The sequence below is a fragment of the Drosophila takahashii genome, chromosome 2R (genome assembly GCF_030179915.1).
Source record: "Drosophila takahashii strain IR98-3 E-12201 chromosome 2R, DtakHiC1v2, whole genome shotgun sequence".
NCBI lineage: Eukaryota > Metazoa > Arthropoda > Insecta > Diptera > Drosophilidae > Drosophila > Drosophila takahashii.
The window spans coordinates 7,688,315-7,709,949 of NC_091679.1; the positions used below are offsets into that span (position 1 = coordinate 7,688,315).

At 36.9% G+C, this 21,635-nt stretch overlaps 1 protein-coding gene across 12 annotated transcripts in view; it reads left to right on the forward strand.

Moving 5' to 3' along the window:
* Window positions 1-21,635, forward strand: part of Nipped-A (Transcription-associated protein Nipped-A) — a 520,496-nt gene that overhangs the window by 18,649 nt on the left and 480,212 nt on the right. For all 12 annotated transcript variants that reach the window (XR_011418193.1, XM_070213836.1, XM_070213837.1 and 9 more), the window contains one exon: window positions 8,879-9,064. Coding sequence is in view for 11 of the 12 variants with exons in the window: in XM_070213836.1 (XP_070069937.1) it covers window positions 8,879-9,064 (186 nt within the window). In the remaining variant the exon portion in view is untranslated. The remainder of the gene's footprint in view (window positions 1-8,878; window positions 9,065-21,635) is intronic.

Below are 21,635 nucleotides of genomic sequence, written 5' to 3' on the forward strand. Positions count from 1 at the left end.
AGGGTCTGTTCTTGGTCCCTTATTGTTTTCCTTATATGTTAATGACCTTCCCAATGTGTTGTCTGAATGCAATATCCACTTGTATGCGGATGATGTCCAAATGTAATGTCTGTAAATGTCTGTCTGTCTGTCTGTCTGTCTGTCTGTCTGTCTGTCTGTCTGTCTGTCTGTCTGTCTGTCTGTCTGTCTGTCTGTCTGTCTGTCTGTCTGGGTGTCTGTCTGTCTGTCTGTCTGTCTGTCTGTCTGTCTGTCTGTCTGTCTGTCTGTCTGTCTGTCTGTCTGTCTGTCTGTCTGTCTGTCTGTCTGTCTGTCTGTCTGTCTGTCTGTCTGTCTGTCTGTCTGTCTGTCTGTCTGTCTGTCTGTCTGTCTGTCTGTCTGTCTGTCTGTCTGTCTGTCTGTCTGTCTGTCTGTCTGTCTGTCTGTCTGTCTGTCTGTCTGTCTGTCTGTCTGTCTGTCTGTCTGTCTGTCTGTCTGTCTGTCTGTCTGTCTGTCTGTCTGTCTGTCTGTCTGTCTGTCTGTCTGTCTGTCTGTCTGTCTGTCTGTCTGTCTGTCTGTCTGTCTGTCTGTCTGTCTGTCTGTCTGTCTGTCTGTCTGTCTGTCTGTCTGTCTGTCTGTCTGTCTGTCTGTCTGTCTGTCTGTCTGTCTGTCTGTCTGTCTGTCTGTCTGTCTGTCTGTCTGTCTGTCTGTCTGTCTGTCTGTCTGTCTGTCTGTCTGTCTGTCTGTCTGTCTGTCTGTCTGTCTGGCTGTCTGTCTGTCTGTCTGTCTGTCTGTCTGTCTGTCTGTCTGTCTGTCTGTCTGTCTGTCTGTCTGTCTGTCTGTCTGTCTGTCTGTCTGTCTGTCTGTCTGTCTGTCTGTCTGTCTGTCTGTCTGTCTCTCTGTCTCTCTGTCTGTCTGTCTGTCTGTCTGTCTGTCTGTCTGTCTGTCTGTCTGTCTGTCTGTCTGTCTGTCTGTCTGTCTGTCTGTCTGTCGCAAATTTGTTTCAAAAAGGTGCCCCCTCTAACGCCCACAAGCCCCCTCTAACGCCCACAAGCCCTCTCTAACGCCCACACTTTTGAAGCTATTCAGGGGTGTCACAGAAACCGTCGACGGTTTTGGGGACGGTTGGTTTAGAAACCAACCGACCAAAACCGTTGGTGTCCAATATCCAATATGCCGTCTGCTCTAGAGTACTTGCGAAGGCATAAACTGCGAGAGGCTAGGACGCAGAGGAGATCCTTACAAACGGTTTTACATGGACTACCATGGGGATTTAACTCATTGGCCAGGTCCTTTCACAAGAATGCGGCCACCCTGAGTAAATTCTTTGGCAATGTCGATATTATCGCGAATGAATCGGAAGAATATGGTGTCTTGCGCTGGTAACCTATGTTTACCCCTGAAAATTAGCAAAGCTTATTAGCTTAAATTAATAATAAACCAAAAGTTTGTACTTTTTTACATGTATGTCTTCTTCTTCTTCACAGGCAGCGTTTTACCTGGCAAAAATAGGACATTTTTTCACGACAGTGATGCCAACTTTTTGCAGAAATAAGTTTCATTTTTAACTACAATACTGAGTACCTTTGAATAAATAATTCGTTAACAAAACATTTCGATAACTAACTCCGAAATTTGAACAAATTTGGTATTTTAAAGTGCTAGCTAATTGGTAACACTGCCAGGTAGACAGTTTGCAACGGATTTTTTTAGCTAATTTTTTCGATAGGTTTTATAAAAAGCATATTTTTAAATATAAACCGAAGTAGGTATAACAAGAAAGGATGCTACCTTCGGCCAGCCGAAGCTTATATACCCTTGCAGATAAAGTAATGCTCACTCGGTGCAGTTCCAGGGATACCAGATTCAGCGTTTCTATTTAAATTTTGTTTTTAAGTAGTCAAGAATCAAAACGCCTACTTCCTACAAAGTTACAATGAATTTTCTTATATTTGTTTGAATATTCCTATGGAAGCCTTAAGATATAGTGGTCCGATCCGGCTCGCTCCGACATATGTACTACCTGCAATAGAAAGAAGACTTTCGGGAAAGTTTCATCGCGATAGCTTTAAAACTGAGAGACTAGTTCGCATAGAAACGGACAGACGGACATGGCTAGATAGACTCGGCTATTGGTGCTGATCAAGAATATATATACTTTATGTGGTCGGAAACGTCTCCTTCACTGCGTTGCAAACATCTGACTGAAATTATAATACCCTCTACAAGGGTATAAAAATCGTAGTATGCAGGTAGTTCCTTTTTTCCTGTGGTCACTCTAATTCACATTATGTTAATGCAAATTTTAAATTATTTGAAATGGGTCGCGCATTTTGTCTCTTTTTGCTCGTATACGTTTTTCACAAGTGCATTCACCTGCGCTAGAGAGAGACGGAAGATGTGCTAGGCAGAATTGAAAGCCTCTTCAAGAAAGAGATCCCTGGGTAAAAATCGAGCGGCGAAAAACATATAAGAAGGCATATTTCTATTAAGTTGTGACAGGGGTTCCTGTAATAAGGAAAACAACCTTCACGTTTGAGTTCTGTATAAAAACTGATTTTATTTTCCTAAGTCTTCGCTTATGTAACTAACATGAAAATCTTATGATATACTTATCTATGGTCTACGCAGAGACCACATCTGTTTGCCTAAGCGAGAACCTTATCAACGGCCTCCCGCAAGGCGACCCTTTGTACAGTGTGAGAACTATATTTATGGTCAGGCTCAAGTGGCCTGTACTTAAGATTACAGTTGTTCGGCACTGCACCCTTGTAGGTTTAAAATAACAGATCATTATTTACGGCTCTAGATAGATTTACATATTGACATTGACAGAGCTCGTAAACTCTTAAATTTATGACAATTAGTGTTCTTCTTGAACATTCTGCCAAGGGCGGCAAGATGCGGTGTAGGGGTTATAATTACTTAGATTATTTTTGTTAACAATGCAAATATGAAATTAGTGGACTGTATATTTAATTCGATATATTGTATTTGCTTTTTATTTTATATGTTCAGACACCCTGCAACGGTCTTGGATTTTATTACCAAATGTATAATCATTAATTATTAAATTTTTAATTTTACCATGATACCTTTTCATGTATTCTTTTTCATTCTTTAACCGTTTAACATTTACCGTATAATTAAACAGACATAGTTTTATTGGGCACCAAATCATTTTTAAATAGCTACTACTTTGCTTCACAAATTTGTAATTATATAACTTGGCCCGAAAGTATGACTTGATTATCCTAATTGACTTAGGACTTTCATTTATTAATTCCTTGTCTATTGACTCTTCTTCTACTAAATGAACGGTTGGAACGTCATTAACCTCAACTAATACGGATGGTGAACTAAAAAGAACCTCACCTCCAAAGTGAGGTCCTGCCGGCGGAATATCACGGCAGTGTATTTGCTCATCTTCTATTTCTTTAGAAATCGTTAAGCTACCTAACTCTTTCTCTTTTAATGGACTCGATAATGAAGCTTGTGAATCTATTATATTTGATTCTAAACTATTCTTATTTTGTTTGAATTCATTGCCACAAATTAATTCATCGAGATAATTAGAAAACTGTTTCTCTGGCAGGGTAAGAAACTCTTCTTCCCTAAGAACCCAAGGACAATATGCTTCAGTGCGGAATCTTTTCTTTATGGCCGTTACTATATTTTGAACATCGAACTCCAATTCATCAATAATGCGTTCAAATTCTTTGCGTTCAAAATAACATCTAGCCTGTTCCACCACATTAAACAAATTTGTAGCTAAATAGTTAATCTTATATCTTCTTATGTTAAGAGAATCCTTGCAGCCACTCAAATTATTTACTGTCTCATCGAGATATTTGTTTAATTGCTCGACTTTCTCTAAGAAGGCCACCTTTGCACTAAAATAACTAATATCGGACAACATCTTTTTTTTTTAAGATTAAGTTAAGTAAATTTAGGAATAATTTATTTCTAACTTATCTGAATTTTTCTGGACGCTTTTATGCCGCTGTAGAAGTCGATGGATTGAGCGGTACTTGATGTCGAAGATGATGGTTCCTTGCTGCTTGAAGTCGGTGATGCTGGCGATGCTTGCTGCTGAAGTCGTCTTTCTGGGGTTGTGGGTCTTCTTTTCTTCTTTTGGAGTTGATTTCGTTTTTGTTGTTTTTCAATTTTGTCTTTGCGATGTAATTTTTGTTGATGTTATTTTGTAAGCAGGTTTTTTGAAATTTTTTAATGCTTTGTTCAGCACTGTAGGCACTTCCAACAATTTTGGAATTTTTGCAATTTTATTTCTCTTGTGGATTTATTCTTTTTCCAATGCAAGAGTATTGCATTTGTAATTAGGCACTTGTCACAAATGTTATTTTGTGGGCACTTTTTTTTTTTTTTTTTTAAACGCACTTTTCCCAAAATTTGTATATTTTTTGTTATATATATCCGCTGTTTTGGCCACGGACACGCCTTACCAACTTATTGGTTTTAATATATAAATCACTATATTTCTCTATATATTAATCCGATGTTAAGGCCTCGGAAACGCCCTACTGACTTTAGCAACCTGTAGCTGTTAAAAAACAGAATCTTTAAGGTGCTTAAAAACAAAAAAGACTCTTTATTTGTATTTTTGCTTTTATTTTGTTCAACACTTTTGCCTCTTACCTCTGGTGGGGGAAAACAATCGTGTGAATCTGTTTGCAACCTGTAGCTGCAAGTGTCTAGCACTTGACAGAATCTTTAAGGTGCAGAATATCTCTGAGTCTCTTACCACTGGTGTGGGAAAACTGCAGAGTAGTCTGGCCAATTGTTCCGCAAGGAATCAAAGGCTCGAATGACCAAAATGACAGGGGTTCCTGTAATAAGGAAAACAACCTTCACGTTTGAGTTCTGTATAAAAACTGATTTTATTTCATTAAGTCTTTGCTTACGTAGCTAACATGAAATTCTTATAATATACTTATCTATGGTCTACGCAGAGACCACATCTATTTGCCTGAGCGGGAGCCTTATCAACGGCCTCCTGCAATGCGACCCTTTTCTGCAGTGTGAGAACTATATTTATGGTCAGGCTCAAGTGGCCTGTACTTAAGATTACAAGTGTTAGCACTGCACCCTTGTAGGGTTTGAGTTACAGATCGTTATTTACGGCTCTAGATCAATTTACATATTGACATGTACTGAACTCGTAAAATATTAGATTTATTATAAAAAGTGTTCTTCTTGAACATTCTGCCAAGGGCGGCAAGATGCGGTGTAGAGGTTATCAATTACATAAATTCTTTTCGTTAACAATGCAAATATAAAATTAGTGGACTGTATATTTAATTCGATATATTGTATCTGCTTTTTAACTTATATGTTTAAACACCTTGCAACGGTCTTGGATTTTATTATCAAATTTATAAAATCTTTATATATTAAATCTTTAATTTTAACATGATACCTTTTCATGTACTCTTTTTCATTCTTCAACCGTTTAATATTTACTGTATAAATTAAACAGACCTAGCTTTAATGGGCACCAAATCATTCTTAAATAGAACCTACTTTGCTTCACAAATTTGTAATTATATAACTTGGCCCGAAAGTATGCGTTGCAAATCCTAACTGTCATAGGACTTCCATTTATTAATTCTAAGTCTATTGACTCTTCTTCTACTAAATGATCGGTTGTAAGAACGTCATTTACTTCAAGTAACACGGATGGTGAACTAAAAACAACCTCACCTTCAAAGTGAGGTCCTGCCGGCGGAATATTACGGCAGTGTATTTCTTTATCCTCTATTTCTTTAGAAATCGTTAAGCTACCTAACTCTTTCTCTTTTAATGGACTCGATAATACAGTTTGTGAATCTTTTTGATTTGATTCTAAACTATTCTCTTTTTGTTTGAATTCATTACAACAAATTAATTCATCGAGATAATTTGAAAACTGTTTCTCTGGCAGGGTAAGAAACTCCTCTTCCCTAACAACCCAAAGACAACATCCTTCACGGCGGAATCTTTCCTCTATGGCCGTTACTATATTTTGAACATCGAATTCCAATTCATCAATAATGCGTTCAAATTCTCTGCGTTCAAAATAACATCTAGCTTTTTCCACCACATTAAACAAATTTTTAGCTAAATAGTTAATCTTATATCCTCTTATGTTAAGAGAATCCTTGCAGCCACCCAAATTATTCATTGTCTCATCGAGATATCTGTTTAATTCCTTGACTTTCTCTAAGAAAGCCACCTTTCCACGAAAATAACTAATATCGGACATCGACATCGTGCTTTTTACAACTATATCAGTTACTAATATCGAACTTATCTGTTGATCACGTTGACTTAGCCCATTGATGACGATAGCGTTTTTTCAAAGATGTTGTCGACGACTTTCTTGTAGCGACGATTTTGGCGACGACTTCCCTTGGTGTCCAGGTCCTGCGGTCAGCCAGCAAGTCTTCTTCCTTCCAAAATGAAATTAAGTTATGGTGCCGAGATCGTCCTCTCGGTAGCTTGATGTATTATATTTATCCCAGTTTCGGGATGTTAAAATGCAATATTGCATCTGCAGGCTATTTGCCCAATGGTGTATATTTTCCCATAATCCAAATTAATGGAGTTGAACGCTTAATTGCGATTCAATTCAAGGCCCTTTTACAATATTTACATTTATATTGCAGGCTCTTGTTAAGGGGTTATATACCTTTTTTTTTCAAAAAAACGAAATTTTTTTTTTTTGCTGAATCTTAAAGTATATCCCCTAGAGAACATCTTCCCAAATTTTCATACAGATCCGAATAATAGTTCGATAGGAAAACAGCGTTTTGACGCGCTCGACTTCAATAGTTGCAATGTCAACGTAAACTTTTGAATGCGATTATCTCAAAGTCGTGTTTTTCCAAAAGTGCCTTCGCTGTGACCACGATTGCGCAAGAACTATTTGATCGATCTTCTTCAAATTTTTTTTAAATTATTCGTAATGATTGTGCCGAGTTCGTGAACGATTCAGTTTTTATGCGCCAATTTTAATTTCGCAGATCAGAATTTTTTAATAAAATTTTTAGAACTTGAAAAATCAACTTTTTGGAAAAATTGTTACTGTATGCAGAAAAAAGGAAATATTCTTAAAAGTAATCGTTCACGAACTGGATATAACACTATACTAACTAAAAATTTTTGGTTTTTTGATATCAGTTGACCTGCTGGACTTCCATCGTGGTCACCGCAAGCCACTATAAAAAAAAAAGGGTTCCGAAAGAATTGCCATAACTTCGTAAATTATTCATATTTTTTCAAGAACAAAGGCTTGTTGTTTCGATAAAAACATGTACTATCAATAAATAATAACTTCACTGTCATAAAATAATTGCTACACACCAAAAAAAAAATCCAAAGTTCCCTTAATTTTTTCGCTCAAAAAAGGTATATAACCCCTTAACCATAGTCAATGCTAATGGTAATATTATTATTTATTGAGCACTTTTTCTTTAATAATAATATTTTTATTTAGTCGGATTTTTCAATTTTATGCTTTATAGCTTCTTGGCTTTATAGCATTTGTAGGCACTTTTCACCCTTATTTTTCCAAATTTTTGGATTTTGCGCAATTTTCTCGTGTGGATTTTTTTTCCAATACAAGAGTATTTCATTTGCAATTAGGCACTTTTTGCAAATGTTATTTTGTGGGCACTTTTTTTTTTTAATGCACTTTTCACAAAATTTTATATTTTTTATATCCGCTGTTTTGGCCACGGACACGCCTTTTCAACTTATTGGTTTTAATATATATGAATCACTATATTTTTCTATATATTAATCTGATGTTAAGGCCTCGGAAACGCCCTACCGACTTTAGCAACCTTTAGCTGTTAAAATCAGAATCTTTAAGGTGCTTAAAAACAAAAAAGACTCTTTTACTTGTCTTTTTGATTTTATTTTGTTCAACACTTTTGTCTCTTACCTCTGGTGGGGGAAAACAATCGTGTGAATCTGTTTGCAACCTGTAGCTGCAAGTGTCTAGCACTTGACAGAATCTTTAAGGTGCAGAATATCTCTGAGTCTCTTACCACTGGTGGGGGAAAACTGCAGACTAGTCTGGCCAATTGTTCCGCAAGGAATCAAAGGCTCGAATGACCAAAATGACAGGGGTTCCTGTAATAAGGAAAACAACCTTCACGTTTGAGTTCTGTATAAAAACTGATTTTATTTCATTAAGTCTTTGCTTACGTAGCTAACATGAAATTCTTATAATATACTTATCTATGGTCTACGCAGAGACCACATCTATTTGCCTGAGCGGGAGCCTTATCAACGGCCTCCTGCAATGCGACCCTTTTCTGCAGTGTGAGAACTATATTTATGGTCAGGCTCAAGTGGCCTGTACTTAAAATTACAAGTGTTAGCACTGCACCCTTGTAGGGTTTGAGTTACAGATCGTTATTTACGGCTCTAGATCAATTTGCATATTGACATGTACTGAACTCGTAAAATATTAGATTTATTATAAAAAGTGTTCTTCTTGAACAAGTTGTTTAGCTGAGTAACGGGTATCTAATAGTCGAGGAAAAACAGTTTTGAGAGTGTGGGGTGTCCCAACTTTCAGACCTCTCCTTATGTGGTTTTATACTTCACTAAGTTGCAAACTTTTTCCCTAAATTATTATACCCCAATGTGAGGGTTAAAAGAAACAAATCGAATAATAAGACACTGCGGTTTAGTTCAAAGTTTTCACGCGTCTTCTAAATATTTGCAAATATATGTTTTTTTTATTAGAAGTTTTACTTTACGAGTAACGGGTATAAAAGTGGTGGCATTGAACACTCACAGAATTTGATAATAGTTGGGTTATTATTAATTTTCCGTCATTAACTGTAACATTTGAACTGACCAAAACAATATTTTTTTTTGTAAATTTCAGATTCGAAAGCTTATTTTGGAGATGATTCACAGATTGCCTATAACAGAAAGCTTAAGGCAACATGTCAAGTCAATAATAACTATGATGCTCAAAATTCTGAAAACTGACAATGAAGAAAATGTTCTTGTGAGTCTTCGCATTATTATTGAACTGCATAAACATTTTCGCCCATCGTTTAACCCGGAAGTAAGTAAAGTATTATTGTGTTTTAAAGCCTTTGTAAACATTAAATATTTTTTTTTGGCCTGCCCTGTAAAGTGGATTAATATGGATTATTGGTTTTTGCGATTTCAGTTCAGTCTGAAGCACTATATAGACACATACAAAACAAAACATGTATTTGTTAGGAAACTTTTCTAAAATCATATTGCCTTTGGAAAAATACTGCACCAGTCTAGAAATTATAATTTGCGTGCAATTTAATTCTAACTTAAAATTTTTGATAAGCCTGCTGCTTGTATATTATTAAAAATTCTATAAAAAAATCAAGTAACTTTTGCGATTTTTTCTATAAAAACTGGTTGGATGGATTTAATTCAAACCAATTGTATATTATAAAGTGTCGGTGGCAAATCATTTGCTGGAACACTATTAAAAAAAAGCGTTTTGCAGTGACCACTGTATCTCCTCCAAAAATTATCGGATTTCCATTCTGCTTTTACATTTAGCTTAAGAAAAAAAAAACCGTCCCCTGGGGAGCGCGATTTTTAATTTTTTATTTTTAAGAATTTTTTTCGATAGTTCAAAGTCAAAAATGCGTTTTTCACTTAAAAAATATCACTTTCAGCTTAAAAATAAAATTTTTAAAGTTAAAAAGTAAAAAAAAAAAACCCTTCATAGGAAGCGGGTATTTTTTTATGCAGGAAAAATATGCTACAAATTGAAAACGATCGGTTGGGCCTTTTAGAAATGCCGATATTTTTTTTTTTGCTAGACCCTACTTCTCCTTTAAATTAAAGCTTACAATTTTTGTGAACACGGAATACATTCGACGGCCCACACAAAAATGTACACAACAATATTAAGCTTAAAATTACTAAAAGTAAATTATTTGCGCCAACACAAGCCAAAGGCAATACACAATAGAAAGACAAAATCACTCAGAATAATAGTGCAAAACATAAGTAAACACTTACATGTGTGTGTGGGCCTACTAAGCACTGGATCCTCCTGCAGTTCCATTCAGCGCCTCTTTGGCAGTGAATCACTGCTAAAAACTCCTAGGAGCTCATCACTGCCAGAAACAGGCGCTTTTTTAACATCTGTTCAGCACCATTTTTCATCGCCTAATTCATCGCCCAATTCGGCGCCTTTTCGACGCTATTTTAACGCCTAAATATCACTCAAAATCATCAGCAAAGAGAGACATTTTCATCACCTATTCAATGCCTGTTTTAATCACCTATTCACTGCCCATTTTCATTAAAAATATATTGAATTTCATCGCCCTTATCAAAAGGTTTATTTCTTTTCAATTAATTTTTACTACATCATTTTTGGTAAATTATTTTTATACTTTTAAATTAAGTTAATTGATTTTTACAATCTACGGTGCCTTGGAGGGGTCTTCGGTACGTTTAACATGGGTTCCGGAGTCTTGGCTCCCTTTTCGCGCATGGCGATTTTTCACACATCTCCGCATCCTCTCCTGAGGCTCTGCAGGCTCCACCTGACCAATGAATTTGAAAAAAATATATATTTTTGTAAAATTATATAATGTCAGTATGGACGGCAGTCCATGTAGTGACGAAGCGCACCAGGAGAGTGTGCAAAGGCGACTCTATATATAGCCGCAGAATTGAAAATCTGCTGTGATGGTCCGATCATAATGAGTGATACACCAATCGAAAGGTATCCCAAAAACTAACGGGATTGCATACCAAGACTTTAAGAAAATCAATTGGCTTGGGAGAGAGAGCGGTAAAAGTGAAAATGTGAAAATTTCGAAATTTGGAGCTGTTGGGGCCGGTGGGGATAAATGCCCCTCGCAATGTTTTAGTTGTGTTTCTATTAAAAATACCCGTCGAATAAAAGGTCATACGATAAAATCCGACGCTCCGTTCAGAAGTTATAGCCAAGATAGAAGATTTTCTTCTTCTTCCCAAAATGAAAGTTTAATTCTGTTTGTCAGTTTGTCCCAAAACGTTGGTTTAAACTCCTGGAAATTTTATATGGTATAAGAAACGCTCTCTTAGTGAACGGTCCGAATTTTTGTTCATTTTTTATGTCCCAAACAACATCCGTTCGATTCGCGAGTGCATAGTGATTGTTTTGTGTTTAAATTAACTAAATTAGTTTGCACGCCCAGTCTCTGTGCAGTGTTTGTTGTTATTGTTTTATCTTATTGCATTCTCCTTTTCTACCAAACGCTGTTTGGAGCGGTAAGAATCTATACGGTAGTTACCCGCTCTCCCGCACTCCCGCATAAAACGTTGTTGGCACAGCTTAAACTTACGCTCCCCCGCTTACTCACTCCCGCTCACTCTCTCCCGCTCTCTTACTCTCGTGGCTTTTTTCTCTTTGCACTATGGTTCGGAATATCGCGATAATGGCTGTCTGTTGTTCGAAGAAATGCAAGTCGTTGATTTTGGCTGGACAACAGAGTATTCCGTGTCATTCGTGCGAGAGTATTTTTCATGCAAAATGCCTTGTCTATTCGGGCCTGGTTCGTGATGCAATCGACATGAGAAGTGGCTTGCGCTACTATTGTGAAGAATGTGTTGCTTATGAAACCGAGACAATCTCTATAAGACGGCTCACTAAAAGCACTGTGACGGAATTAATTCGTAACAGCCGTAGAAATACGGAGCTGCTTGTGGCGATTGAGTCGCAGCTCACTAGCCGTATGCTATCTGAGGCCGATTCTCCTAAGCGTAAAAAGATCGCGAGAACGTGCGATTTTGCCGCATGAGACACCCGAAAAAAATACAGAGATGAGTCCAACGCCGCATGTTGACTTAAGGTTTGGAGTACCGACTGGAACTGGTATTGCAGCCATAAATGCTGTCACATTCGTGGTATCTAAAACAGCGATTTTGAGATATTCCAGCGAAAACCGGTTATACGATCAGCTAATTGTCCAAGCTTTATGACATAATAGTTTTCTTTTGGAATTTCTAACGGGACTTTCCAACACTGGAATGCAAAGTGCGAGAAAGTGCTTACTTACTTTCAATTTGTCAACAGTGCAGTGCAAGAAGTGAATTTAAAAAATTCTAATAAATTATAAAGCACGGTTTAACCCCATTTGTATATAATGGATATTGTTCATAACGGTATATATTTTGTTTATACATTTACATGAATTAATAACTTGTGCTGTGTTTTGCGAAAATACGTGGTAAAGTGTGCGTCCTATTTAGTTTGTAAATTTTGTGGATTAGAATGTTTTGGCTTAGTACTCAACCCAACAAAAAGTCGTCCAAAACAAAAAACTTCATATGAAAAACAACGTAAAAAAATTTTGTTTCATATGAAGTTTTTGTTTGGGTTGAGTACTAGCCCTTTAGGTAAAGTTTTAAGTGCTTTCCCCCGCTTACCCCCAATGATGTTTATATCCTGTTATTTGTTAATATTTCAAGATTATAAAAATGTTTTGTCCAGCTGCCGAAAGGTGCCGATGCACTTGTGGCATTAAAAAATGCAACCTAACCTCATTTATTTTAGAACCTTTTTCTAGGAGGAAGATCTTTTTGTTATGTGTGTGCTGTTGTTGTAGCTTGTTTTCGCTGTCTCTTTTGTAGCTTTTTGGTTGGTTTTTGATTGAAAAGCTTTTTAAAGGAGCCGCTGAATAAAAAATTAAGGATATTTAATAATTCGACTGCAAATATAGATTTATTTAACAGATTGCTTTTAAGTTCTGATCCTTTTATTAATGAACAAAAAAACTTAGTTATAACCAAAAGTCAACTCTTTTAGAGTCAACTATTTCGCTACTCGATCAAAAAATTTTAAAATGATATTAAATCTTATTATTGTTCGTTTTGTTTTTTATAATTTTTTTGGTGCTGGTGGAGTTCAGTAATCACTCCCACATTTTTATATTGCAGTTCTAAGTTTGTAAATATCGTACGGTAAACAAACCAACTTGTTATTATTACAAAAATTGAATTTTTTGTGATATAGTGGTACGATCTGGCCAATTTTTGTAACATAAAATTGTAAAAGTTTAATGGCGATAGCACATCTAGAAATATTTATGGCCGCGGCTCCATACAAGCCCGACCACTGTGCGACGTGGAGGTGGAGTTTTAATTGCAGTTGACTCAGAATTAACGTCTGAAGAAATAACGTCCGACGAAATAATGGACGTTGAATTTCTGTGTATAAAACTATCCCTTCCGGGTATTTCTATATACATAACAAGTTCTTATATTCCGCCGTCATCTGAACTCCCAATATATGCAAATCATCTGTCCGCTATCAAGTTTATTTCAAGTAAACTATCAGATAGGGATCAGTTAATATTTTTAGGTGACTTTAATATACCTAGAGCGACATGGTCCACCGTAGAAACTTCGAATATATTGTTACCTTCAACGCAGCATGATTTTCTTGATGGTTTGCTTGATATTTCATTGTCTCAAGTAAACCATGTTCAAAATTCGTTAGGACGATTACTGGATCTATGATTACTTTACCGGAAGACCCATATCACCCAACGCTGGAGCTGACTGTTGACACGGGTACAAAATTAATTGAAATATCTGAAAACTCAGCCAAACGCATCCCCTGCTTTCGTAGAGAAAACTTTTCACTTATCAATAGCCTTATCGCTTTCTCGGATTGGTCTAATCTGTACTTATGTACTAATATGACTGAAGCTGTTAATATATTTTATTATGTATTAAACGCAGTTTTTGATACATGCGTTCCTACGTATTATCCTAAAATTTCTAGCCAACCTCCGTGGTTTAGTAAAGAGTTGTCACGACTTAAAAATGTGAAGTCTAGACTGTACAAAAAGTTTAGAGCTTACGGATCACAAGCTGCCTTTTCCCGATACATAAGTGCTCGGTCGGATTTTACCGTGCTTAACGCTCAGTGTTACAAAAACTATTTAGCTCGTTGCAAACGCAGTTTACACTGAATCCAAAACAGTATTATAATTATGTTAACACAAAGCGTAAAACTTCAAGCTACCCATCAACCCTTAAATTTGAAAATTCTGCCGCATACACAGATCAGGCCATAGCCGATCTTTTCGCACAGTTTTTCCAAACCACCTATTCAACATCAAGTCCGTCAGACTTCAAACTTTATTTTTTGTCCTGTTATAAGTGAAAGCTCACTTCTTTTAAGTCTGCAAAGGGTCAAACCAGTCTACTCTCCGGGTCCTGACGAAGTCCCTGGATGTGTGCTTAAGTATTGCGCTGAGACATTGTGTAGACCATTGCACAAACTTTTTACTTTGTCTTTGAAAACGTCAGATTTCCCGCTTAGATGGAAGGAATCGTTTGTTATCCCGCTTCATAAAAAAGGGAGCAAATTGAACGCATGTAATTACAGAGGTATCTCAAAGCTATCAGCTATTCCTAAGCTCCTTGACACCATTATTACTCCCCATTTCCAATACAGTTGTAGGTCTCTTATTTCCTCTTGTCAGCACGGATTTATAAAACGTAGGTCAACGACAACTAACCTTTTGGAGTTTACTTCATTTGTGGTAAATGGTTTTAGAAAAAATCGTCAGACTGATCCTAAGTTATCCACTTAAGTTATTTGACATTGACTCAAAGGGTAATTTTTAAAAACTCTTTTTCATCCCTAATCCGAGTTACGTCCGGCGTACCACAAGAAAGTCATCTTGGTCCCCTCCTGTTTACATTATTTATAAATGACCTTCCTCTAGTTTTAACGAACTCAAGTGTACTTATATACGCAGATGACGTTAAGTTGTGCCTGCAATTTAATGATCCCGCACAAAGTTTAGCTTTACAATTCGATCTCATTGCATTTCAAAGATGGTGCATGAATAATAACTTAAATTTAAATGGTTCCAAGCAGGGAACGTAACTGTTATAAGTTTTATTTTAAAAATCACACTTTAACAGTTATTTTCTGATTTGTAAAGTAAAACTCAAAGAATAACTGTTATTTTTTGAGTTTTATAATAAAAGTTGACAAATAACAGTTATTCGTCGTGATCAAAAATAAAACTCAAACTTGATTTATGGCGATTTTGTGGGTAAACAAAATTTTAAAAAAATATAGGTATAAAATATGCGCGGTTGCCTTTTTTAACAAATTTTTAGTAAGTTATAAAAAGCACGGGTATCATGTTTTTTTAATTATTTCATTTTTTCAAAAATGTCAAGGATAACTGTTATAGAATAACTGTTATTCATAAAAATCAAAAAATAACAGTTATTTTTTGAGTTTTATTATAAAAATCAAAAAATAAAAATCATTACGGATTTGTAAACTACAATGGCTAATAAAAATTGTGGTGTATTTAAAAAATTTTTAGGACCCTTCTAAGTGCGTGATTTTTTTGTATGAAAAATTTACAATAACAGTTATTTTCGTTCCCTGGTTCCAAGTGTAAACTAATGACCTTTTTTCGTGTCAGCCCTTACTATTCAACCTATACTTTGAGCGGTTGTGTGTTAGATAGAATAACGCATGCTGACGACCTTGGAGTCTATATGGATCCTAAACTTAAATTTTCTGATCACATTATTACCATGGTAAATAAAGCCAGGGGCGTGCTTGCATTTATCAAAAGGTGGTCGAAGGAATTCGATCATCTCTATGTCTCAAAGACCTTGTTTATTTCATTAGTCCGACCAAATCTTGAGTACTGCGCTCTAGTTTGGAGTCCCCAATATGGGGTGCATATAGACCGAATTGAGTCTGTGCAAAAAAACCTTTTAATATTTGCCTTACGGGGACTTAACTGGGATACAAGCTTAATACTGCCATTCTACTCTAGTAGACTACTTCTAATTAACTTGCCATCATTAGTTAATCGAAGAACTATGCTTGGCATTACTTATTCATGGTGATGTGGAGAGCCCCGAGTTACTGGGTCGCCTGCATTTTAATGTGCCTAATAGATTCACAGGAAACTATATTCCTCTAGTTCTAAATCATTGTATCTCTAATTATGCAATGCATGAACCTTTTAGAGTAATATCTACTACCGACTCACTGCCTATCTTTAAATCAATAATACTAATACTAATATGTATCTTGACTATTCGTATTTTGACCTGCATGTATTTTTAATTATCTATTGTGAAATTGTCTTCTTCTTTGTCCGTAAGTCCATAACATTCAAAATACTTTAGCTACAGACTTGTGCTTTACCTTATATTAAAGGTATTTTAAAGTACAATAAACGCCTCCCTAACACTATTTATGTATAAGCCGAAGGTAAAAGGTTGCACAAAAAAAAATTTTTTTAACTTTATGTTTAGCTTTTTTTATTTTTCCCAAACATTGCTCTAACGATTTTCTTAAAAAAATATAAAACATATAGCCCTTGAGATTCTTTAAATTTTGGTATATATCATGTTACTGTAAAAAGTCAGGATCAAAAGTTATTTTAAAACAAAAGTAGCCACTTTTGCCAGCTCAGAACAACTACCGCTGCCTTAGTATTGCATTTTGTGGGAGCGTATCCAAACTGTATTTTAGGGTCATGGAATCATTTAGATTGTTTTAAGCAGTTCCATATACAAAGCTTTTGTTTTCCGACCCGCGCCCTTAGCGGGAAAAAAAGCTACAAGTAGCTACCATTCGTGAGTTTGTAAGTTCTGAACTACTAAAGGTACAGTCATGTGCTATAACTCGTTTAAAAGGTATTTTGAAATACCTAAACGCCTTTTTAACTTATGAGAGCAAAGTAAACAAACCAAAACTTCTGATATCAAATAAAAACACCTCCTAACGAGGTAAAAAACTAGTGACGATCGCACCTTCAACATACAAAAGTTCTGATATCAACAGTCGTCATTAAATACACTTTCTAAAATTTTCTGATTCGGCACGCTGCAATAAAAAACCCTGTGAAAAGTGAAGAAGAAAAAGGCTGGAATAGTTTGCTAAGGCGGGCCGAATCAGAAAATTTTAGAAAGTGTATTTAAGGGGTTATATACAGTGTACCGCACAAAAAAAATAAAATTTTACCGATTTTTTTTTGACACAAAAAAAAATACTTATTAAAAATGTTTTGCCGGGGTTGTTTAGTACATGTTTCTGGGTACTTATTAAAATTTTTTCATAAAAAAATATTAAATAATAAAAATGCTATGGCCAAATTCCAAGATCGTCTTTTTCGATGGTGACTTGCGGTGGACACCATATCCCAAGAACGGTTCATCTCAAATCCCCAATTAAAAAAATGTCGTTAGTATATTGTATTGCCTAGTCCCTGAACGAAGGATTTGCAAAAATTTTGATTTAAACAAAAAAAAATTGCAACGGTTTTAACAAAAAATGTACTTTTTCAAGGTATAAAATTTTGGATTTTATGCTCTAAAAAAATAAGTTTTCAAAACAAATGAAAATCCTTCGTTCAAGGACTAGCTATTGTTATCATCATCGATTTAGCGTCGCTTGTGAACGGTTGTGTTTACTTTTGTGCTCTGCGTTATTTTGTATTTTCAGTGATTTTTGCGAGTGTCTTGTGATTGTTTACAAAGAAAGCGTAGCCTAACAATTGTGTTAGTGTTTTAAACTAAAACTCCCAATTAACGGGTGCATTGTTTTAGTTATTTTACCATTTCTATTTGGATTTGTTTAAATCGCTTGTCTTTGTTAGTGTAATTACACGCTCTAAACCTGCTAAAACTTTTGTAATCTCTCTTCCATTCTCCCACTCTCACTCTCTCTGAACTTGCTGTACTTCTGAATTCTCTCTCTCTTGCTTGCTTTTCACTTGTAACTGTTCGTGTGTATAGTTGTTGGTGTACCACAAGCCACGCTCAGTCGATAGACGTTTTTTCTCTCGCGCTCTTTTGTTTCTAATTAAACTCGCGATCTCGCGCTCTTATACTTTTTGTTGTTTTGTGTCTGTGGTTTTGCGAATTCGATCCCAGTGTCAAATTTACTTGGGGTATTTTTCATTATTTTCATATTTTTATAACCTTGTAGAGGGTATTATAATTTCAGAAAGATGTTTGCAACGCAGAGAAGGAGACGTTTCCGACCACATAAAGTATATATATTCTTGATCAGCACCAATAGCCGAGTCCATCTAGCCATGTCCGTCTGTCCGTCTGTCCGTTTCTATGCGAACTAGTCTCTCAGTTTTAAAGCTATCGCGATGAAACTTTCCCGAAAGTCTTTTTTCTATTGCAGGTATGTCGGAGCGAGCCGGATCGGACCACTATATCTTAAGGCTCCCATAGGAATATTCAAACAAATATAAGAAAATTCATTGTAACTTTGTAGTAGGCGTTTTGATTCTTGACTACTTAAAAACTAAATTTAAATAAATAGAAACGCTGAATCTGGATCCCTGGAAATGCACCGAGTAAGCATTCTTTAATCTACAAGGGTATATAAGCTTCGGCTGGCCGAAGGTAGCTTCCCTTCTTGTTATTCTTATTATATTTTATTCTCTTGAATTAACATATTTTTCCTATAATATCTTTTGTCTGTACTAAGAAAAATTGTAGGACATCATCTAATGACCCGTTTATTTACTGTTGGCTCTGCGAAGCGATGATGCATTCTAAATGTGCAGGATTCACTGGCAGAGTTAAAGACTTCATTGAACTGCGGGTTGGTCCCATGTGGGTATGTGAGTCCTGCAGGGAATTGGCAATGAGCAACTTTATGAGGCAGACTCAAGACGGCCTATGTAATCTTTCACGAGTTTTTAAACAGCTCAATGATGGATTAAATTCCGTTTGTGAACAATTTAACAACAAAAAACAAGAGAGAACGCTATAGTCCGGTTGTTGTCCCGACTATCTAATACCCGTCACTCAGCTAAAGGGAGTGCGAACGCTGTGTCGGGTTGGTGTCCCGACTAATAATCGTAACTCAGCTAAAGGGAGTGCGAGGGAGATAGATATATAATTTTTGATTGCGTATAACTTTTCAATGAATGGTCCGATTTGAAAAATGTCTTCTACATTTCGATAGGTATAAATATACACAACAAAATTGCATTTATACTTCTCGGAAATCTTTAAAGATGTGGGCGCAGGACCCATTTTAAAATCGTTAGTGGGCGATTGTGGGCGTTAGAGGGGGCGTGGCGCTCGGCTAAAATAAACTTGCGCTGCGTAGGAAGCCAAAGAATATGTGTGGGAAATCTCAGCCTTCTAGCTTTTGTAGTTTCTGAGATCTCAGCGTTCATACAGACGGACAGACAGACAGACAGACAGACAGACAGACAGACAGACAGACAGACAGACAGACAGACAGACAGACAGACAGACAGACAGACAGACAGACAGACAGACAGACAGACAGACAGACAGACAGACAGACAGACAGACAGACAGACAGACAGACAGACAGACAGACAGACAGACAGACAGACAGACAGACAGACAGACAGACAGACAGACAGACAGACAGACAGACAGACAGACAGACAGACAGACAGACAGACAGACAGACAGACAGACAGACAGACAGACAGACAGACAGACAGACAGACAGACAGACAGACAGACAGACAGACAGACAGACAGACAGACAGACAGACAGACAGACAGACAGACAGACAGACAGACAGACAGACAGACAGACAGACAGACAGACAGACAGACAGACAGACAGACAGACAGACAGACAGACAGACAGACGTTACTCGTAGAGTAATAGGGTATATTAGATTCGTGCAAAAGTATGTAACAGGTAGAAGGAAGCGTTTCCGACCCTATAAACTATATATATTTTTGATCAGGATCACTAGCCGAGTCGATCTAGCCATGTCCGTCTGTCTGTCTGTCTGTCTGTCCGTCCAGAGGTACAGTAGGTGCCGCTTCTGGCTCTCAGCTGAGTGAGGTTCAGACTGCTGCCGGGGGGCGTAAGAAACTCTCAGTTGTTCCTCATAGGAAGCATCTATTTGTTTCAAGATTTACGCCTGATACCATATCTGAGGATGTTTTGGAATTAATTTGTGAAAAATTCCCATCCGCCGATATTGCGGTTGAACAATTTAGATTTTCATACGCCCGCAGGATATCGTCTTTCAAGATTTTTGCTTCGCCTGATGTGTTTAAAGTACTGGTATCGGAAAGCTTTTGGCTTAATGATGATTTGGTTATAAAAGAATTTGTTCCTTATAAGCCGAGAACAAATAACAGGCTTTCCACGGTGCCAAAAAACTGAAAAGTTTATTTTTGGCTTACCAAAGTGTTAGAAGACTTAACATGAAGCTCCCCAAGCTTTTTGCTGACTCCTCGGCATTTACGGACGATATCTTGGCTTTTACAGAAACTTGGCTGAAACCAGAGATAACCGACTCTGAAGTTCTGTCAAACAACTTTAATATCTACAGAACCGATCACCTTTCCCGTAAGGGGCGGCGTTTTATTTGCCGTCACCTCTACCATAATTTCTGAGAGAATTCACTCTTATGTCCCTAATGACATTGAATTTGTTTGTGTGAAAGTTTTACTGCAATCCTTGTCTATTTTTATACCCGTTACTCGTAGAGTAATAGGGTATATTAGATTCGTGCAAAAGTATGTAACAGGTAGAAGGAAGCGTTTCCGACCCTATAAACTATATATATTTTTGATCAGGATCACTAGCCGAGTCGATCTAGCCATGTCCGTCTGTCCGTCTGTCCGTCTGTCCGTCCAGAGGTACAGTAGGTGCCGCTTCTGGCTCTCAGCTGAGTGAGGTTCAGACTGCTGCCGGGGGGCGTAAGAAACTCTCAGTTGTTCCTCATAGGAAGCATCTATTTGTTTCAAGATTTACGCCTGATACCATATCTGAGGATGTTTTGGAATTAATTTGTGAAAAATTCCCATCCGCCGATATTGCGGTTGAACAATTTAGATTTTCATACGCCCGCAGGATATCGTCTTTCAAGATTTTTGCTCCGCCTGATGTGTTTAAAGTACTGGTATCGGAAAGCTTTTGGCTTAATGATGATTTGGTTATAAAAGAATTTGTTCCTTATAAGCCGAGAACAAATAACAGGCTTTCCACGGTGCCAAAAAACTGAAAAGTTTATTTTTGGCTTACCAAAGTGTTAGAAGACTTAACATGAAGCTCCCCAAGCTTTTTGCTGACTCCTCGGCATTTACGGACGATATCTTGGCTTTTACAGAAACTTGGCTGAAACCAGAGATAACCGACTCTGAAGTTCTGTCAAACAACTTTAATATCTACAGAACCGATCACCTTTCCCGTAAGGGGCGGCGTTTTATTTGCCGTCACCTCTACCATAATTTCTGAGAGAATTCACTCTTATGTCCCTAATGACATTGAATTTGTTTGTGTGAAAGTTTTACTGCAATCCTTGTCTATTTTTATACCCGTTACTCGTAGAGTAATAGGGTATATTAGATTCGTGCAAAAGTATGTAACAGGTAGAAGGAAGCGTTTCCGACCCTATAAACTATATATATTTTTGATCAGGATCACTAGCCGAGTCGATCTAGCCATGTCCGTCTGTCCGTCTGTCCGTCTGTCCGTCCAGAGGTACAGTAGGTGCCGCTTCTGGCTCTCAGCTGAGTGAGGTTCAGACTGCTGCCGGGGGGCGTAAGAAACTCTCAGTTGTTCCTCATAGGAAGCATCTATTTGTTTCAAGATTTACGCCTGATACCATATCTGAGGA